Source organism: Capsicum annuum, chromosome 4 (genome assembly GCF_002878395.1).
Source record: "Capsicum annuum cultivar UCD-10X-F1 chromosome 4, UCD10Xv1.1, whole genome shotgun sequence".
Lineage (NCBI taxonomy): Eukaryota > Viridiplantae > Streptophyta > Magnoliopsida > Solanales > Solanaceae > Capsicum > Capsicum annuum.
The window spans coordinates 40,323,403-40,344,920 of NC_061114.1; the positions used below are offsets into that span (position 1 = coordinate 40,323,403).

The 21,518-nt window shown below is 35.3% G+C and overlaps 1 protein-coding gene and 1 pseudogene across 1 annotated transcript; one reads left to right on the forward strand and one right to left on the reverse strand.

Annotated features, from left to right (window-relative positions):
- Positions 1 to 1,255: 1,255 nt before the first annotated feature.
- On the reverse strand, positions 1,256 to 1,732 carry LOC107868983 (zinc finger A20 and AN1 domain-containing stress-associated protein 8-like). The gene has a single exon (XM_016715582.1). It carries the CDS (start codon positions 1,730 to 1,732, stop codon positions 1,256 to 1,258), a length of 477 nt encoding a protein of 158 aa, XP_016571068.1.
- A 3,374-nt stretch (positions 1,733 to 5,106) lies between these two features.
- LOC107846782 lies at positions 5,107 to 7,313 on the forward strand (annotated as a pseudogene).
- The last annotated feature ends 14,205 nt before the right edge of the window (positions 7,314 to 21,518 follow it).

Here is a 21,518-nt window from a genome sequence, read left to right on the forward strand (position 1 = left end):
GTGTGAAGTATTGACGAGGCATATGACGCATTAGAGAAAATAGCGGAGAAGGATGTTGTCTCTTGGGTAGCTCACTGTCTCAATCAATTTTCAGTTCTAAACAAAAGAAGTTTGATCTTTGTAGTTGTGTTTGTTACTTTTTCCAATCGTAAGATGATATATGTGGAAAAGGGATCCCTCTAAATTCTTGTTTTCCTTAAATTTAGCTTTAAAGATCCAATTTTTACTCGAGAAATCACAGTAATGTGAACAATGAGTTGTCAAAGAAAACTGGTTTACTTATGTAGAACCAACCAAAAAGAATAAATTGCTCTCTGTGGTTTAAAATAATTTTGACACTATAAAAATAAAAGGCTGAAAGTTTAAATTTTGATTGAAGTGATAAGACTTTTACTTTAAAAAAACAAATAATAAAAAAGAAGTATTAATATATTTAAAATCAAGTGGGTGCAATAAGGGTAAAAAGGTAATTGTGCCTTTAAAAAAATTTCAAATAAGAAAAGATGACATTTATTTTGGGACGGACAAAAAAGGAAATGGCGACACATAATTTGGAACAGAGAGAGTAGTATTTTTATTTGGTTCAAAGGATATCATGTGCCTCAGCAGAGAAGTAAAGTTTTGCTCTCCTCTCTTTCTCTTACGTATCTAGTTCTATAGCTTAATCCTTACTTTTACGATGGAAAGGCAGAACCCATGTCAAAAGTTATTTAATTTCTCTATTATGAGTATTTTTGGGGGTGTTGGAGACTTAATTAAAAAGTATTAATACTATGTAATATTGATTGGTAATATTTATGTCTATTAACATTCTAAAATTAAATTATAAAATATTATTGTTTTAAAGTGGGCTGGCCCGTAAGGCCCGCAACCCACAGAGTAATAGTGTGGGCTTCATATTTTTTGGCTCATCATTTTGATAGGCTAGCCCAACCTGACCCGTCAAACTCAAAGCCTGTGTAGGCAAATTCAGGATTTCAAAACGCGGATGTATGAATGTTAAATTCATCAAGATGACCTACATTATGCATATTATACTAGATAAGAAGCCCATAAATGGGGAAAAAACAAGAACAAATTCCATGAAAATGTGCACCAAGATCATAAATAACTTACACACTAGGATTATCTAGGCTCTAGGGTACCCCCTACCCCCACCCCCATGCAAAACTTTCATCATCAACCTGTAAGACGAGGCTAACTTATGAAAATATGGACATTGCTTCAGTTCATAGAACCTTTCAATAGGTGCTTGTTAGATCTTATTAAGCTTTTCTGCTACGATGATAAGATTTGCTTTTGCTATTGCATTCTGACCAGCATTCCTATAACCCAACGGGCAATTGTGTTTGTCTGAATAATGATGAACTACGCAGAAATGATCACCATATTTACAACTGAATCCCATTAATCCCACACGTTTATGACAAGATGTGCACTTTTTCAAACCCTCTTTTAACTTCACTTGTGAAATCTGAGAGGCTAAATCTGCAGATGCAACCGCGGCACCTGCAAGAGCAAGTTCTGATTCATCGTTGCTTGAGCTTCTGCGTATGACGTCTTTGCTGGATGCGGCTACAAGCTTTGCATGTTCCTGCTTCAGTAGTATCATGTCCTTTTGACACTTGGAACACATATTCATCGTAGCTGCACTACCAAAAAAATCACAGTCATTGATGCAGAAGACGGGGTCTTCTGGAGCTCGACAACCTGTCTCTTTAGATGACTCCATTTCTGCAGTTAACAAGTCAAGTTCAACACCACAAGTGTCACGCCTCAAATCCTATTGGGGCGGACTGGCACCCGTAATCGAGAAGGCCCAGGAGAACCAGCTCATCACCTTATACTTCCCATGCATACCTCTATGACAACCCAAAATTTGGACAGCATCATATCGCATATAAAAGGAAATAATCACCTGTATAAGCTCGAGCACACATATATATATGTATATACAATACTTGGCCATTGGAGCCATCACGTCTATTAACAAAACACCACCTTGACTGTACATTAGGTCTACAAAGCGTCTAGACAATACACAGAGTTTAACTAAGTTCGGGACATATCCCGCCTTATAACTAACTTCTATACAATACCAAAACTGACTGGATATGACACGAAAAACCCCGAAGAAAACTGGAGCTCACCAAAAGCAGGTGGATATCCTGACTCCTACTTGTGTGGTGTATGAGTGAGGTACCTGTGCCTGCAGCATGAAATGCAGGTCCCGCATTGGGGACGTCAGTACAAAATATGTACTAAGTATGTAAAGCTGTAGATAATCACATATGATATTGGAGCTCAATAAAAATTAGAAACAAGTGAATAAATTGTAATAGGAGTGGACCACACTTACTGGAACTTGTGACAACCTATACATTGTATTTGTTCAATCATTTTACCTTCGTTCTTATTATCTTTGTGATCATTACTGTACTGCACTGTGACCATTAGGCTGCCTCCAGTACATATCAACTGGGATCGACTCATGATAGGCTTATGCCCTTGGGATACCACTCATAAACACGTAAATAGGGATCAACCCATGATAGGCTTATGTCCTTGGGATACCACCCGATAAGAGAGAACTTCCATCACTTAGTTCAATTAATTTTTGAGATTGTTATTTCAGTCGCCACTGCATTTTTGATACTTTGAAACAATGATACATCAATAAGAGACATATAAATAGACCATCAATGCAATAACGATGAAGTAAGAACTCATTGGCATATCAATGAAGTGTTTTGGAGTCATCAATGCCATAATAATGAAGTAGGAACTTATTAGTATATCAATGAAACGTTTTGGAGTCATTAATAGCACATGGATTTTGTTTAAGTAACCGGATACCTTCTGACATTCATTGGTGCAATAAACATGTAAGATTTGGAAAACAAGTAAGTATTGGAATGTCTTGACATCTTGTAGGGTGGAAACAAGTTCATTGGTAACGTAGGACATCATACAAAACCATTATGGATCACATGTTATTGAATAACTTTTGAAACTTTCTTAATAGAACAATTGTTCACTTTTATGCCAAATATATGGTATAGAGTATGCTTTACATACCTGACTGTCAACCTTTAATACTAGTCCCAAATGTACTTCCCGTCTTTTCGGATTACTTATCTACAATGAACATATATAGAAATCTAGTATTAGCAACCAAACGTCACAATTCAATTATTTGAATTCACCAAACTAGTGGTGAAGTAGTAAGCCTTAATTACACCATAAAGGGTGTCACTTTAACCCTCTTATACTCTAATTACATTCACATGCCATGCATATTCATACAACATCCTACAATATCAAGTTTAGATTCATTTATCCTTCCAACCAATCCATTAAACCAAATTGAGCCATAGACATAAATAATCATCAATTCAATAGTATATCACCATATACACCTTCCATAACTCAATTACCATATCCACCTTCCACAATTCAATACAATCAAACCATGTAAAATAGTCCATCACCCTGTTTCCATCACCTTTCAATAACAACCAATACATATAATCCTCTATCACACCTATACATATGGAAAAGAATAAAGGCAAACAATATTCATACCTTAGAATTCACCTCTTGATTATGCAATCCTGTTTACACAAATTATAGGAGTCGTTCGAAGCTCTCAAGATGACAAACGCAGTTATTGGATTACTTTGAAATTTCTACGGTTGAATCGAAAGTAATTTAAAGGCCAAATTTGGCTAGGGTTTGTTCTTTCTTAATGATTGATGATGAAAATGAGTTTTTGAACTCATATACATGTATATATACACATATTCCCGACCATAATATAATAGGAAATGACCAAAATGCCTTAAAAATTTAAATAATGTCAAATCTGTCCTTTGGTGGAATGTTTTGATAAGCTAAAGTAGATCGACCATAACTCTTTGCTCCGATATCGGATTTGGGTGAAATTGGTATCGTTGAAAGGATAATTCAAAGGGATTCATTTCATATAAAGTAGGCCACCCAGTTCGTCCTGTACAAGGAGTTATGGTCATTTCAAGTTGACCCTAAAAATCTATTTTGATAGGCCGGAGTAAAACGAGTATAACTCCTTACTCAGACGTTCGATTTAGATGAAACCAATTGCATTGGAAATAAGACTCAAATATATTTATTTTCATAGGTTGAAGCTCTCACAGTTTATTATATTAAGGTATTTATGATCGTTCGAAGTTGACCCAAAAATTCGGCTGGCCTCAGTAGTTTGTGTGCAGGAAATTTTCCAGCACATTTACTATTCCCAAATATCCCAGCCACCGCTTTATAGTTTTGAACGTTCTCGATTATATTAGAAACTAATCCGTGTTTGGAAATCTTTATATCATTGGAAAGCTTATTCAATAACCATCGTATGGAACCATCGATGGGCAAATTCCGGTATAAATAAAAAAAAATTAATTCCATATAAATAAGACCAATACACGTACTTGAATACGCCAATACACGTACTTGAATATGGGGTGTTACAACAAGTTCATTAAGTACATCACGAAACAACAAAGGGACAAACAAAAACTTCAACCAAGGAACATCGCATTTAAGAAATATAAAACAATTCAGAATAATACATATATTCAATATCTCATACTTGCTAGATTTTTGTCTAATTGAATAGTTCTCCTCATAGTTTTGGTAGTGAGCTACATAGTATGAGGTGTTCCATTATAAAGTATTTGATAAACTGATTTTTATTGATGTTCTTTTATTTTAATTGCCGGGGGTCTATCGAAAACAACCTCTCTACTTCTTCGGGGGTAGCGGTATGGACTGTGTACATTTTACCCTCCCTAGATACACTGGGCTTCTTGTTGTTGTTGTTCTATTTCAATTGGTCTGCTTCTAAACATCTTGGATTATCACTCTTATACCACAACATTCTTTCTTTGCTGTTACCATTTTAACTATCTTATTGTACGACTTGAAGCCTGTGTTGCCATGCAAACCTTTTTTTTTCTAAGAGTGTTTAGCATGCTGGACTATGTAAGGAGTGATTGTACTGACCAATGCATTGAGCATCCTATGAATTCTATCGATGGAAACCTTTAGACATCTTTATTCTTATCTGCATGAATGCTGGTTTGCATCTGATAAGCTTAGGTTTTGGAGAAGATTGTTTCAACAGAATAATATATATGCCTTAATTTCTTAACTCAAGGTTTGAGTTCGAAGGACCAAGCATCCGCAAGACAAGCTTCCAAAAAAAATGACATGAGCTGACAAGTAGGATTGAACTGAAGTAGAAATTTAGAACTTTATCGTTGGAGTCTCACGTGAAGTAGTTTTCTTTCCTCTTAGCAATAGAAAAGAAGAACCAGTAAGTACTTCTCACCTATGATTTTCCCTGTATCAATAACACTACTTTCTTGAACTGGATAATCTGGACACGAAGAGATACCTCTCTACCAAATATTCATTTTGATGAATAGGCAGTATGGAATATGTACACGCTTAAATATTGAGTGAAAGAAGTTATGTCATCAAATAGTTGCTCCAATCTTTCCTTTAGAACCAAGCACATTTAGATAAAAAATCTTCGACTCATCTTATAATTTATTAGATGAAAAGTTTTACTTGATGGTAAGATATGCTTGGAGAATATTCTTCTAATCTGCTGATAGACGGTTATTTTTTCGTTGCAGGTGAATTTGATAGATAAACTAAGCCATCCATATCTTTTAGAGTACAAAGATGCTTGGGTGGACAAGGTATCCTATCATCCAGTTTTGTGGTTGCTTGGATCAAAAAGTGCAAAACTTAGCCTTTAATAGTTGCGATTATTGCTACATAAGCTGCACCAGAGAAAAAGCTCGACTTTCTTTTTCTTTCAGGGAGCTGTATATGCATCATTGCCAATTATTGCAAAGATGAAAATATGTGAGTGATTATCCCTGATTTTGCTAACATTTTAAATGTGTACCTATAAGGAAAGATAAGAATAAAGAACAAAAGGAGCCACTAAACGAGGGAAGGGAAAACAATTGTTAAGTAAAATTCTTCATCATTGTCACCGGCTATATTTTATCGTAAAATATGGCTAACCTGTGTTTGTAGAGCGCAACCTTTTGCCAAGATCGTGGTTGTTTTTAGCCTGTGTTGTAAGCACATCCAGGTATCTGCAGAATGAAAGACCTTAGATTTCATAAATACTCCCTCGTACCAAGAACGATAGAAGGGGTAATAAGGTTGAAAATAAAGGAATGAATAGGATGATCATAGAACATCTTTTGTCGTGTAATATGTGGACGGTGACGATTTTTTTTCACCATGTTCAGGGCGAAGGTCATGAGGAAGTCTAGAGGAGCACTTTTCCCAGAAGAGGTAGTTAAATGCGATTTCAATACTTATGAAGCTTCTCTGTGCCTTCCCGGTAGCTTAAAAAATTGTGTTTTTAAGTTGTTTTTTTCCTGCTATTATAGAAACTCTGCTAATGGCTGACACATCTATTGTTAGCTTTGTAGCATTTGCATTCCAACCAAGTTCATCATAGAGACCTCAAGGTAAAAACTTGGTGTAATCGGCCAAATACAAAAGCCTTCTTAGCATGAAACGTTTTTAACGTGAATTATTTTGAATTCATTTATGTAACATATTCATCACAAAGGACAACGACATAAGGTTAGGTAAGAATACCCAAACAATTGCTTGATTGGGTCATCTTTGCTTCTTTACTATCCTTCAAATTCACTTTATTGTCACAAGTGATTTTAGATTAGGAAAATTGCTAGATGCAAAAGTCCTTGCTTCCTCGGTATGAATTTCTTTTGCGGCAAAAATGAACCTCTTACTTACATGTAAGTTTTGACCATCTATTGTCACCTAACAATCGATTCAGCATATCTATTTAGCAAGAGAGAAATCCCTTCTCCCTCCAAGACCGAGAAAACCTAAAATTTGTTTTTATTTTCGGTCATAGGTACCATAATGTTGTGGTGGTGATCTTCCTTTTATCAAAAAAAATATTGTTGTATTCATCATATTACAAATCTCCTATCTCCATAGCACCTAGCTTAATGCATTTGAGAAAAAGACGTCGAGTTATACAACTAATCCTTAATTTTGGAAAAACTTTCATGTAATAGGTATCTGGCACACCAAATGACATGTCCCCTGAGCTCCTTGCCGGCATACGCTATGGCTATAAATCTGATATATGGTCGCTTGGTAAGAAATAAGAATGTTGATGAGGCAATGTATTTCAGCTCTTTATATCATGTCCCTAATACTAACACTTTAATATGATTTTAGGATACTGTATGTTTAACATTGCTGCACATTAACCCCCGTTTAAAGCTTCTGTGAGTTGATTTTTCAGCTATCTGAACTTCGTAAACAATACCTCAAAAAGTTATACTTGTTACGCAAAAAAAAAAGAGAAGTTCTTTATCCTGATATCGTCTATATGATATAGTGACAATGTAAATCCAACAGGACAAAACTGGACTTATCAACAAAATAAACCGGGGTTTGTTCTCACCACTTCCAATTATATACTCCTCCACCTTGTAAGTATCTTCCTTCTCAGCACACCACAAGTATAACAAATCAGTCAGTTGACAAAGCGGATTTAATTTTTGTAGGAAACAGATAATAAAAAGCATGCTAAGGGAAACTCCAGAACACCGACCTACAGTGAGTGAGAGCTACATATGTTCAAATGTTATTCTTTCCATTTTAATCTGTTAAGTCTTATTTTCCTTTTTAGTCCGTTTAAAAGAGAATGTTTCTTTCCTTTTACAACAACTCCTTAATTCTAACTTTCTACATGGCATGTTTAAAGATCACAAACTTAAATTACATTTTGATACATTCTGCGTACCATTGTTTTAAGACCACAAGATTCAAGTTTTCTTTTCTTTCTTAAACTTCGTGCCAAATCAAAACCAGAAAAACAAAATAAAACGGAGGGAGTATTAAATTAAGATTCATCTTGATATATTTTTTACCTCTACTTATAGGTTGCCGAGCTGTTGAGAAATCAATATTTACAACCATACCTCCTCTTGTGTCACAACCCTTCATCTGCGTTTCTTCCTGTGAAGTCCCCAAACAAAACGAAAGAGAAAACACGACCATCAATTGGAAAATCTATCAGTCCGAGAGGTAGCAGAGATAGATAGTTGAAGCTAAAAGAGAAGAAAACTGTCCTTTACTTTGACAGAAGTGATAACATTCAGCCAAGAGACTTATTTGACAATTATAACACGTTTTGAGCCAAACATGACACTAAGAGAGCCGATCCAACAGGCTACTCGATTAGGATCTCTCAAGATAGTAAGGATTCTAAAAGTGGGGAGATAAGTGAGGTAGCTATTTGGAATGGATATGATCAATAGGAGACTATCTCACAAACAGAAACTACGATCACTCCAAGCTCGTCTAGTTCAAGGGCAAAAACATGGTCCGAGGAATAAGATCATGTTTCTCTAGAGTATGTTAGCCGATTTGATGAGGGTGATACAAAGAATAACAAGATAAAAGAGCTTGAGGTGTTGAGAAGTCCACTGGACCATGAGAAAGCAGATATAGTGGAATGTATCTCCGCAAAATCTAGCAGAATGACATTGTCTGATGGAAGATTCAACGATAAAACACGATCCTTCGATGAAGAAAACACTTCATCTAATTCACAGTTGGCAAAACCAGCTCCAGAGACAGCACCAAAATGTTGTGTTGCTGAAAGTGAAAATGGTAGTGACTGTACAAAAGTTTCTATTGACTGCTTGTCAACTAAAAGCGATGGTTCACTTTTATACAAAGATGAGCTAGAAAAGAAAGCAACCGCAATTTATGAGACCAAATAGGCTAAGAAAGACGCTCTTCGAGCACAAGATGATAAGGTTTCACAGCTCAAGTCACTAGCCGCATTAGCTAGTAAGGAGGACAAAGACTACTAGGGTAAGCCCACTGAACAAAGAGCTAAAGCATTAGAGTCTCTTTTGGAGGTTTGTGCGCGACTACTTAAGCAGGAAAAAATTGATGAGCTTGCTGGTGTCCTGAAACCATTCAGGGATGATGGAATGTCGTCTAGAGAAACAGCAACCTGGTTGATAAAAAGTCTCATGAATGCACAAAAGTTGTCCAAGGGGTCGTGATATTGCACAAAACCTGTCTTTTGACCTATAGAACGAGCCTCTATCTTACGTAAATCATCAAGTATTGTTGGACTAAACTATTCCTCGAGGTTTAACGTGGTTGAGCATCCCTTAGTTTTGATTCTATTGTTGTAGGACAGTTGATGGAGCTGTGAAGATTATATATAATGTACTTTTAAAGTTGATTTCTACTCTATGATGATACTTACCATATTTTCTACTATTAATTTTTTTTCCAAAACTACCTGCAGACAAAGATTATACATTTCTTCAGCTTCTTAGATATGATTGTATTATTATCGGAGTCGATTTCTAATATAGTTACTCAACTAATAGTATTATCTCAGAAAGTCGCATTCTGAGAATCAAGAAGAAAGGTGATTTTCAGAGGTAATAACTATTAGCTGAGTGACTATCGAAGAGGTCTGCGTGATATTATAGTTGTCTTATAGAAAAAAGTATCAATAATCAAACTGTTCCTTTTAATATTCCATTCCTCCAACCTCAAGCCTCTTGTGAAATGAACTTAATATTTTTAAAAAGTTTTTTTTTATACTATTACTATAGTTTCCCTCATGCACATTTTGCCAATTTATAATAATTCTATCTTGATTGTCATAATTTATTGGTATGATGTTACTTTTCTTAAAACTTTTCCTTGTCCTGTTCAAAGTCGTCTCGCTCCCTTTTCCTATCAGATATCCTACCACTATCACGTTCATGAGACTTTTGTCTTCCTTGATCCTTACTCTTGATAAAATTTCTTGTCCTTTATCTGTGACATTTATTTTTCTTTCATGTCATTGATTTGTTTCTTCTATTTATACTTTACTATTTATGGCTGTTCAGTATCTCAGTTTTAGTAGCGAGTTCAGATTATAGTAAAGAGGAATCTGAGTTCCAATATCTAGAGTTGTGATGATTGTGATTATGGTTTGTGCATTTCTGTATGTATTCTCGTTCAGTACTCTCATGATTAATCAGTTATGTAACTGTTCATGCATAAGCATTACCTCATTGTATACTCGATACATTCCTGCACTAACGCATTTGTGCTATTGTGTTTTATTTGAAACCATAGGTCCAGAGGCACGCGATCCAGAGTTTCCTTAGAAGTTCAGTCCTAGTCAGTAGCAGTAGTCTTAGAAGTGATTTCTATTTATTCGAGGCTAATCCTTGTATTATTATTGCATCATACTTTGTTTATTTTCAGTTGAAGGAGTTAGTTGGGGACATGTCCCATCAACTCCATTGTTTAAACAGTTAGAGGCTTTTTGGACGGATGTATTAGTATTCAGTTTTTAGTTTTGAGTATTTACAGATATATTGATCCTTATGGTTTGTTTCTGCCTGTTTTCCAAATTTATTCTCAGATATTATGCAATGTTCATGGTACAAATATTAGGAAAGGGTTAGCTTGTGATCTTTCAAGGTCATGGGCACCGTGTAACGACTAAGACATAGTATCGGATCATTACAAACTTTGTATTAGAGCATAAGGTTCAAGAGTGTCCTAGGGAGTCTGAAAAACCACATCTAGTAGAGTTTTGTACATGGGTGTTTTGCATGCCACATTTATGTGTAAGAGGCTACAAGATTTTTTAGAAGAATTTTCCCTTCTTTCAATACTCATGTTGTGCGAGTGAGTTTGAGATCAAATTAATCCTCAGTCTAATCCATTTCTTTCTTTCATTTACAGAGTATGCCTCCTTTCAGAGATTATGTCTGTAAGGTTGATGACTAGCCCTGTCAGTCAGTAGATCTTGAGAATGAGAGTGTGTCATATGCTGAGTTTTGGGTAGCTTTTCATGCTCTAGACCAAGATGTTTCTAATGTTCAAGGCAACCGTCAGGATGTAGGCTCATCTTAGTAAGATGGGGGTTCAGCCACAGCCAAAATTAGAGATTTTATGAGAATGAACCCACTAGAATTCTTTGGGTCAGTAGTAGGTTAGGACCCACAGTTTTATCTAGAGGAAGTAAGGAAGATTACCCAGATTATGCATGTTTTTGAGAAGGAGAGTGTTTAGTTACCATCCTATAGGACGAAGGATATTGCTTATGATTAGGTAGTGATGTAGAAGGAGGGTATAGGGGAAGATGCAACTCCCATGACTTGGCCAGAGATTCAAGGTGCCTTTCTAGATAGGTTTTTCCCATTAGAGATGAGAGACGCTAAGGTAGAAGAGTTCATGAACCTAAGGAAAGGTTCCATGACCGTGAAAGAGTATTGTCTTAAGTTTAACCAGTTAGCTAAGTATGCTCCCGACTTCATTGCTGACCCTAGAACGAGTATGAGTAAGTTTGTAACTAGTGTATCCGGGTTAGTATTAAAAGACTGTAGGTCTACTATGCTTCATAGATATATGGATCTTTCTATGTTGATGATGCATGCTCAACAGATTGAGGCAGATAAGATAAAGGAAAGAAAGAGAGAAAGTGAGCAAAAAGGCTAGGATAGGTATTCGTGGTTTCTCTCAGGTAGGGTCCTAAGGTGGTAGCTGTTCCTAGCATAGTCAGAGAATTCCTGTCCTAGCTCCATCTTCAGCTAGTGTACCCACACCAGGGTTTAAGGGTGTCAGTTTTGATGAAGCGCCAAGGTCCAAAGCCCAGAGTAAAGCTAATGGTGTTTCTACCTATCTGCTTTGTAGAGAGTGTGGAAAGGTCTACCAAGGTCTGTATAGAGATGGTAGTGATGTGTGCTTTGGGTGTGGTAATTCAGGCCATAGAATGCGAGAATGTGGAGTGCTAGCTCATAGGGTTAGACTCTGTGCGCTTCAGGCTCTCCTTGACCAGGAAGGGTTTCGTGATATAGAATTGGATATGTTATGAGTCCTTTGTCTTTGTGATATGCATTGTTTGATACTTTTTTTCATTTTTGGCTTATATGTTAGCATGAGTCATGCATGAGTTTTAAATCTTAGTCAGTCAATTATGACCCAATTTGTAGGTGCCCCGTGCACCGCCCCAGTGTTTCAGTGAATTGTGTTTAGAGGGACATAGAGTCCCAAAGGGGAGATGCCCTATGGTACTACAATTTTTTCATGTACTTTGACTCATTCAGTTGCATATTCAGACTCTCCTTATAGGGTTAACATCAGTTATCATTGCATTGCCAGTTATTCTTTCAAGAGTTAGTTCAGTTAGGCATTCATGCATTAGATATGCACGTTTAGTGGGAAGAGTTTAGACTGTCAGTGTGTTCAGTTATGTATTCATAAGATCAACCCAGTTATGATTCTATCCATTAGATATGCATGTGTTCTATGATAATTCAGCTATGAGTAGCTTGAGTATTCCATGCATCAGATATGCATATCCCGTATGAGAACTCAGTATGTTGGTTGTTCCATTTGTTAGTCATATCTTGAGATGTTCTTGTTATTTGAGTAAGTTAAGTGTATTAGTGTTCTTAGACTATTAATCGACATTCGAGGACGAATGTTTCCAAGGAGGAGATAATGTAACACCCCACAAAATTTTCCCCTAGTCTGAGACTTAGAGCGTGTTCAGTGAAGCAAAAATCCGGTCCCAAAAGTGTGAGAGATGTCTTTCCAAGTGTGAAATACTTTGAACCATATATAATTTCACTAATATCAAATTTTTTTCATGTAGAGCATTGAATAATCTTTATGTTGATACCAATTTGCCCAAATTCAATACTCGGACAAAAACTTAGAGCTATTTTAGTGAGACAATGTGCCACCTGGCACTTTAGCACGTCGTGGAGTCAGCAAAAATGGAAATCGTCAAAATCCAGTGAGCCTATAACAAGAATACTCAACTGAATTTAAGACTGAGATCAAGCCTATCTATTGGGAGGCCTTTGGATCTGATAACAAGAATACTCAATAGGATCTAAAACTGAGATCAAGCCTATCTATCTGGAGACATATGGATCTGATAAAAAATAACTATATATTAGACCAAGCCTATATGACGGATGGTCATGAATCAATAGAAATATCTGAGCTCCTGACTGAGATAGACGACTGTACCTTACAGTCTTGAGTTTTGAAGATTGATACTAAAACTGCAACTGTGGGAAGTAGTTACTTAACCGACATGCCCCAACCTCCTACAGGTCCAGATGGAAGGGTGTCAATATCGTGCCACGAGTAAAAACCTCTATGGTCAAGCCTCTCTAATGGATGACCCTCATAAAAAGTCAGCCTAAGGTAATATAATAGTCAAACCTCTCTAACGGTGACAGTCTCTACTGATGAGGACTGCTACATATTATGCTGGCTATGTAATTTTGGAGTTCATGGATTGCTTCTAATGACTCAGCCACTCTTTGACATTGAGCCGCCATCCCTACCCTCGCTCGATTATAGCTCCTACTCCCAACTGAAAGATGCTGAACTGAATTTCTCAACTGAACACAAACAGATCTAAATCTGATACTGATCAAATTTCTCAAATGATCGGACTGAGTTAAGCTGAGTTCACAAGGTTCCATATCTGACAGAATACTACTGAATCATTGTATATAACTGACAATATAGAATTTAAATAGATTACTTGCTCACTATCGAGGCTAGAACTAAACACTTGAATACTACAAGATCTGAGTTGAGTACAACAATGAGGCTAGATTACTAGCGATATGGGGATTACGAAGATTACAAAGATTACTGAGATTTCTTAAGTTCTGTATTGGTCTTAGGATACAGAGTTCTATAATTCACTAAGTTCTGAGAATCATGGCCTGCCTAGGATTATCGTGAAAACTGACACAGGCTCTACACAACAACTAAATTATTGGTTATGAATACCCCCAGAACTCGATAACATGAAAGTAAAACATAACCATTCTTTCCTAGTCATAACCACGGTCATTCATTCATCATCACAATCACTAAAGCACCTCTTCAAGCATTTATGAATCACAATATGTATTCGTCATCACAATTACTTCAAGCATTTTAGAAATCATAAGCATCTATTCACCACCACAATCACTAAGGCATCACCTCAAGCATTTAGGAATAATAAACATCTATTCACCATCACAATCACTAAGGCATCACTTCAAGCATTTAGGAATCATAGATATGTAATAGCTTAAAGGGAACATGCTATATGAACATACTCCATTCAACAAGGTCTTGCATCAAATACTTCACACGTATATTAGTATTGGCATGTATTGGATAGCACGTGATTTGGGAAAACTTCAAACTATCATGTCACAACTAACTCGTCAAGCACTTGGCATGAATTAAAGGCTTAGCATGTATCAAAGAGTGTGTAATTGGAGAATTTACTACTATCATGTTTCAACTTGTTCACTAAGGCCTTTCAACAAACACTAGGCATGCATGGGTTTACACCTAATTTGGGATTTCCTTCTTTGATATCACAATTCATTTAGTAAGGCAATTCATCAAACACTAGGAATGCATGGGCTTGGTCACAATTTGGGGTTTCCTAATCAACAATCCATAATGGCCCTAATTCTTTACATAAGAATTTTATCAAACATATGGGGAGCATACTTTGCTTATTCAACCATTTCCACACTTAATTGGCATAAAAACATCATCTAACAAGTAACTTGAAAAGGTTTTATCATGAACATCACATACTATGGTCAAAGTTTGAAAACCTTGTAAACAAACTGAATCAAAATTCAATAATAGCTGGAACATCAATTTCAACTCACATGAATCATTAAAACCCATAACACAAGATCTTTGAATTTTAGAAAAAGGGTTCTTGAGTTTCTTGGATAAAAGAGACCCAAGAATCCACATCTACATACCTTGGTAAAACTCTTTTCCTGAAAGTTCTTGGAGAGATTACTGATTCCTCTTAATTTCTCTTGATCTCTATTGATTTTTCTTGAAGAAGAAATAAGCGTTTTGATTTTGTAAAACCCTAGTTTTGATGTTGAAGATGGGAAATAAGGCTGAGAGACTTTTATCGGGTATATATAGGGGTTGAAAAAAATGGGAAAAGACAAAAAAGTCCTTGGAATTAAATAGAAAAATCCTGATTTTACATGTTGGTGCGATGTACCATAATTGCGCCAGTTCTCTAGATATTGGACAAGTGGGAAACTGCATAACGGTGCGACACGGTGGAATGCGTTGGTGCACTGGAAATTGACAATTCTGAAATTAAGCCTTGGTGAAATGCGCCATAATCACAGAGGCTCACTGGATCTTGACGATTGCCATTTTGGCTAACTCCGCGATGCGCTAAAGTGCCAGGTGGCACACTGTCTCACTAAAAAAGCTCTAACTCTTTGTCTGAGTATCGGATTTGGGTGAATTTGGTTTCAACAAAAAGCTTATTCAATGATCTACATGACAAAAAGTTGATATTAGGGAAATTCTACATGGTTCGAAGTATTTCACACTTGGGAAGAACCTCTAAAATTTTTAAGACTAGATTTTTCCTTCACTAAACACGCTTTAAGGCTCAGACTAGGAGAGAATTTTGTAGTGTTACATAGAAATTGCCTACTATAATAGCTATAACTAGAGTATTGAAATAGTACCATTTGAGAAATTATACGGTAGGCGTTGTTGATCTCGTTTTAGTTGGTTTAGGACTTTAAAGGTTAGGCCTCGAGGTACTTATTTTCTTTAAGATTCATTGGACAGAGTTTGGGTCATTCAAGATAGGTTGCAGGTAGCTTAAAGTAGGCATAAGAGTAATTCTTAACATAGAATTTGTGCTTTGAGTTTTGGGGTTCTATATTTGTTTTTCCTAGATGTATCACCCATAAAGGGCGAGATAAGGTTTGAGAAGAGGACAAAATCTAGTCCCAAGTATATGAGGCCATTTGATACTCTTTATAGAGTAAGGGAATTAGCTTATGAGTTAGCCTTTTCTTTAGCCTTTTCAGATATTGACTTAGTTTTTAATGTTCAATGAGTCAACACTATATTCCAAAAATGTATCACATGCCCCTGTAGGACATGGTTGAATTGGATAAAAGGTTAACCTTCATAGGGAAGCCAGTTTTTATTCCTGCCAGAGATGTCAGATGTTTCTAGAAACTACACCTTCATAAATTATAATGCAATTGAAGTCAAATGTAGTGAACAACTAGGTTGGGGTCGAACACACAAGGAATAGGCCAAAAATATCTCTCAAATTTGCTGAAATAGTCAAGCAATGCAGAAAAGTAAATAGAATAATTTGCTATAATCAGTAAATAGTAACAAAACTTGAATATTTTTGTTGTAAATAATCAAACTGGAACACTAGGACTATGTTCCTCCTGGCGTAATACCCCATAAGCTCCTAGATAAGTTTCTAACTATTTGCTAAATGTTTAAAATCCCCAAAGAGATTATGTCAAGCTATAATTAAGTGTCATGGCCTTTAACATTATGTATGAAGTATATTAGATGTGTATCATAGTCATAGGAAGCACTTATAGAAAAGTCGAGTTGAGAGCATTTGTACCAATTTTGTTTTCGTATCCGATCCTACATAGGTCAACTTTAAACAAGTGTAATTCTTAGAATACAAAGATTTTGGTGTCCTACTATATATCAAATGAAAGGTCTTTGATTTATCTAACGAATTTGTCTTCACCTTAATATAATATCGGAGTGGAAAGTTATGCTTATTTCACCTCAGTGTGTCCGTCTGTCAACAAGGTGATGACTTGAGGTGATAAGCCATCAACTAAGCGATGAGCTATCAAACTCATCGTCAGCCATAACCAGAAACACCCTACTCTCTGAAGAAAAGGTGACTCCTAGGTTGATAGTTGTCAACCTTAACCAGATCATGATTAGAAGATGACGATTAGGTTGACAAGCCGTCAACTAGTTGACAGGCTTTCAACTAAGTCATGAACCTTAACCAGATCAAGAAGAGAAGGTGATTACTAGGTGGACAAGCCGTCAACTAGTTGACAGGCTATCTACTAAGTCATCAACCATAACCAGATCATAAAGAGAAGGGGATAACTAGGTTGATAAGTCGTTATGTAGTTGATAGGCTATCAAATAAGTCATGAACAAAAGAAGTTCTTCTAATTTTATTCAGTTTCCCAAGGGATATTAGTTCTTTTCCTTATCTCAAACACTTACCTCATGACTTAAATCACCCTATACATGATAGTTTTACATCATTAATCTATTTTTAATGTTTTCTCTCCTCTCCACTCTCAAGAGAAAGAAAATTAGGTTTTTTCCCAAAAACAAGAAATTAAAGCATTCTTCCCCAAGAATTCAAGTTCCAATTTTAATCTTTCATCATGAAATTCAGGAATGTGTGGTTTTGAACAAAGTTAATCTTTCGTCCTTATATCGAGTGAATGATTTTCAAGTTTAATTAACATGTTTAAATTTAGGATTTATTCCCAAATCCTCATGTGTTGAAAGAATAGCATTGCCCTGTGATTTAAAAGACTAAAGAGCATAAGGGTTGTACATATTCTTGTTTTAAACTACAAGTTTGAAGTTTGGTCTTGAATTTTGTTAGTTTGATGAGAAATTATTATTCTCCTAAGTTTAATATGTCCCTATACCTAAATCCATGTATTATACTCATGTGTATAACTGTCTAATTTTTTTGGTCTCGAAATTATGAATTCATATTATTGTTTTCAGAGTTGTTATCGTATTTTAGAAATCACCCGGTGCCTAAGTGTTTTTCATGGTTCCATTTTTAAGTAACAAGTCAGTCATAGTCATGATTTTATTCCCATATTAGTTTATCATTTTTATAACAAACTCATCGGTATTACTTCATATTAAATACATTAGTTTACATGTTTATAATTACTTCAGAATTTGTATGCACTATTGTTTTCAAATACCATGACCTGAGCTTATCTGTTATTAGTACATACACTAGTTAGTATTTTAGTATCTTTTATTTGGGAGTAGGATTTAACACTGAGTGGGAAGTATTGGTTTAGCACATCCTGCTTCCCAATAAACTATGTGCTACCATAGGTTTAGGGGCCACGCCAGGGAGTGTTTTCCCTTTCCTAATATGGGCTTAGTTTAGTGATCACTCAAGTTCAGGTTCAACTCTTATGGAAAGGATATAACAAGCCTCTTCAACGTGAGTTAGAAATTGGAATCCATGATAGCTTACATGGTTTATGTAAGTTATATGATAACTCCTAATGTTTCAATCAGTATTTAGTTTATCTCAATTCAGGTTTGCTTGACCAAGTAATCAAACTTAAGTAATTAGTTAGTCAGTTTTATTGATTATTCAAGTTATTCAAACCATGTAAGTACATGTGATGCTTGGTTTTGCATTCTCAATTTTACATGTTTATGTTTTCATGCTTAGAATCAATACATGATCCTCAATTCAATTTCTTAACATATTCAACTTTACAAAATGTTTACATATAGTATTCATGTTTTACTGCTTCCCAGCTTTAGTTATACATATTCTACAAAAGTAAAAATTTAAGAAACTAAGTGTAGTGATTCACCAACTTATCAAATTGTGTTTGTTACTCATGTTTTAATATACTTCAACTTTTAATTGATTTCAGTCTCTTGGTGAGTCTACTTTTACTTAGCATGCATGTTTTATGTATCCATTTGGTTTTACTTATTACGTTTACCCCTACTTACTCAATATATTCTAGAAGTACTAATCATATATATATTTGTGTGGCTACATTATTTCATAATGTAGGTACCAGAAGTAGTTCACACACTAGGGTCAAACAGTACTCAAATTTCAGCCAACAGGTGATAAGTTCACCTATTTTGGGAACTCCAGTCCATTGCAGTTCATGCGTTGTATTTTGATTATCCATATGTATTAATTAATGGAGTTGGAGGAATGTCCTAATTATCTAAAGTTAGTATATTATAGGTTTCATAGATAGTTAGTCAGAGTAATGATATGTAATTCAAGTTCTTTCTTCAGATTTATCATGTTGTAAACTTTATCAATATTACATTTATTCAGACTTTCTCATGATCATGTTTTCTCTTATCAAATTTAGTTTTTATATAATTTAAATTAGTTGATTAAGAAGTATGTAAGTTTATGGTTTATCTTGGATCACTTGAGGTTCCAAGCATTATGTTATGGCTAAGGGTAGTCTTGGGTCATGACAAACTTGGTAGCACAGCACAAGGTTCAAGTCTCCTAGGGTGTCTATGAAGCCGTGTCTAGTAGAGTCTTGTAGAAGGGTATGGAGATATCTGTACTTTTCTTTGAGAGGCTACAGGGCATTTAAGAAATATTTCTCTTCTTTCATCTCTTAAATCATATTGTAGAAAGGTTCTATAAGAAACACATATTCTCATCACATTTTATTCATTCCAACTATACCTTAGTTTTGAGGTAAAAGAAATAGTCAAGCTTAAATTTCTATCGATAAAGATTTCATAAACCATCCCCATAGACACCTATGAGATTAAATATAGGCTTAAAGGGAATCCCATCAGTCCCATTATGTTCCAAAGTCTTAAAAATTTTATTAATATTCATGAAAATCATGCATTAAGGCGTCATCATATATGCCCTCAGATTCCTTGTCTGAATCTTATGACAATAGATGATATAGAGTTAGAAGCATGAACCTATAATATTATTAGCATTAAAGCGGGGATAGTATTTATCTAAATTTCATAGATTATGTATCCATGGAGCTAGAAAGATGTTGTGTAGTTTGCTTAACATCACTTGGAGAGAGATTTCTCAGTTAGGGAGACTTAGAGTATGTTAATGCTTTAGATGAGATGGAGATTAGGCAATGACCACAATAATAGAGGATCTTGTTAAGGTAGAGTATGCTCATAAAATATTGAGTGGATTGGTGTTTCAAGATTTCTGTCCAGTAGTAATAAGTGGGTGTTATCTTATGATAAGTTTTGTGGATATCCATGTTAAGTTCTTGAATCTAAGTTTGAATATTTGATGATTGAGCAAATAGAACGAAGATTTTGAAATTCTAGATGGTGTGAACTCAGGGTGTGGTAATACTCCCAAAGATTCTAAGTTAGTAAGTGTTTAAGTTATTATATGATGACTATTGGGGATATAAAAAGTTAAGAGTTTTTCTTAGAAAGAAGTACTGGTAGAGGGTTTTACATTTTCAGGGTGAGTATTATTTATGTATTATTATGTTAGGATCTAGAGTAAAGTGGTTGTAATTTAGTTTATAGCTTATTAAATGGGTCCACAGACTTAAAATAATGTCTTAAATCTTAGGGGGAGATGGTAGAACAAGGAACCAAGTTAGACTCTCAGATTCTAGTAATGAGGCCAATGTATTTTAGAACATCAATAGGGGAGGAAGATGCTCGACCCATTCTTATTTCAGTATAAAGTTTTGTACTTCAGTCATCACGACATCTACTCATGCCTTACATGGTAGCTCTCTAATCATAGCTCATCTTCATACACTTTCTATAAATTTATGTTCACTTACAGTTCCTAGTATGAGGAGTTCCATTTCACTCAGTAGTAGTATGAATCATATTCCATGAATTTATGAAATTAAAACTATGGTCATGCAGCTTAGGACTCATGTGCTCATGCTTTACAGTATGCTCAGTTCCCATAACTCTTGCTACACTGTTAATGATCAGTGAAACTTCAGATTATGTCATATGTGTCCTCAATTTATATCTCTTTAATGAATTCTTTCTATTGATACTCTATTCCTTAAGCCTCAATTAAGTGTTAAAGTTATACATAGTGTTCTTTTATGCTTCAGGTTCTCATGTTCTAACCTTTCGGTGACCTCTCTATATAAAATAATAGTGGTGATGAATAATTATTTATATGGGAGAGAGTAAATGTTTCTTGTTGGGAAAGATTGTTTTATACTTATTTTATTTAACACTATAAGTGTAAAGGAAGATTGAGGAAAACTTTTTGGTATATGTCATAGTTATTTGAAAAATCCTATGAAGGGTTGGTTTCCTAGAAGTTCATATGTGGTTATGATGATAGGCGTGAAATGCCATGTTGGTATATAAGTGGATAAATGCATTTTATGCTAGCGAATTCCTAGTAAAAGGGTAAAGTTAGTTGGTAAAGAGGTAAGGAGAATTATTCTTGGGATGAGAGCTATGAAAACGCATGGCATATTGAATTCATTATTTAGACTAGTATTATAGTGCTATGTGTTACACTTTGTAATTTCGAGTAGGCTTTAACATAGTGAGAGAATTTAGTCCAGGTCAGGCTTTAGTAGATAGAGTTATTAATACCCATGTGAATATTATAAGTGGCCTCAAGTAAAATGCAGCGTTGAAGGGGAAATGTATAGTTGAGGGAGTATTTGAGAAGTATGTCTAAGCTTGATAATCGCAGTTGCATTGCCTAGTACTAGTAATTCTATCATATCTTATGTTATGTAGGCCTATATTCAATGATATAGATTGACAACCATATTGAGAGACCTTATTCAGATATCTCATTTAGATCA

Coding starts and splice junctions, on each gene's coding strand:
- LOC107868983 (XM_016715582.1), bottom strand. CDS start 1,732: ATGGAGTCATCTAAAGAGACAGGTTGTCGAGCTCCAGAAGACCCCGTC.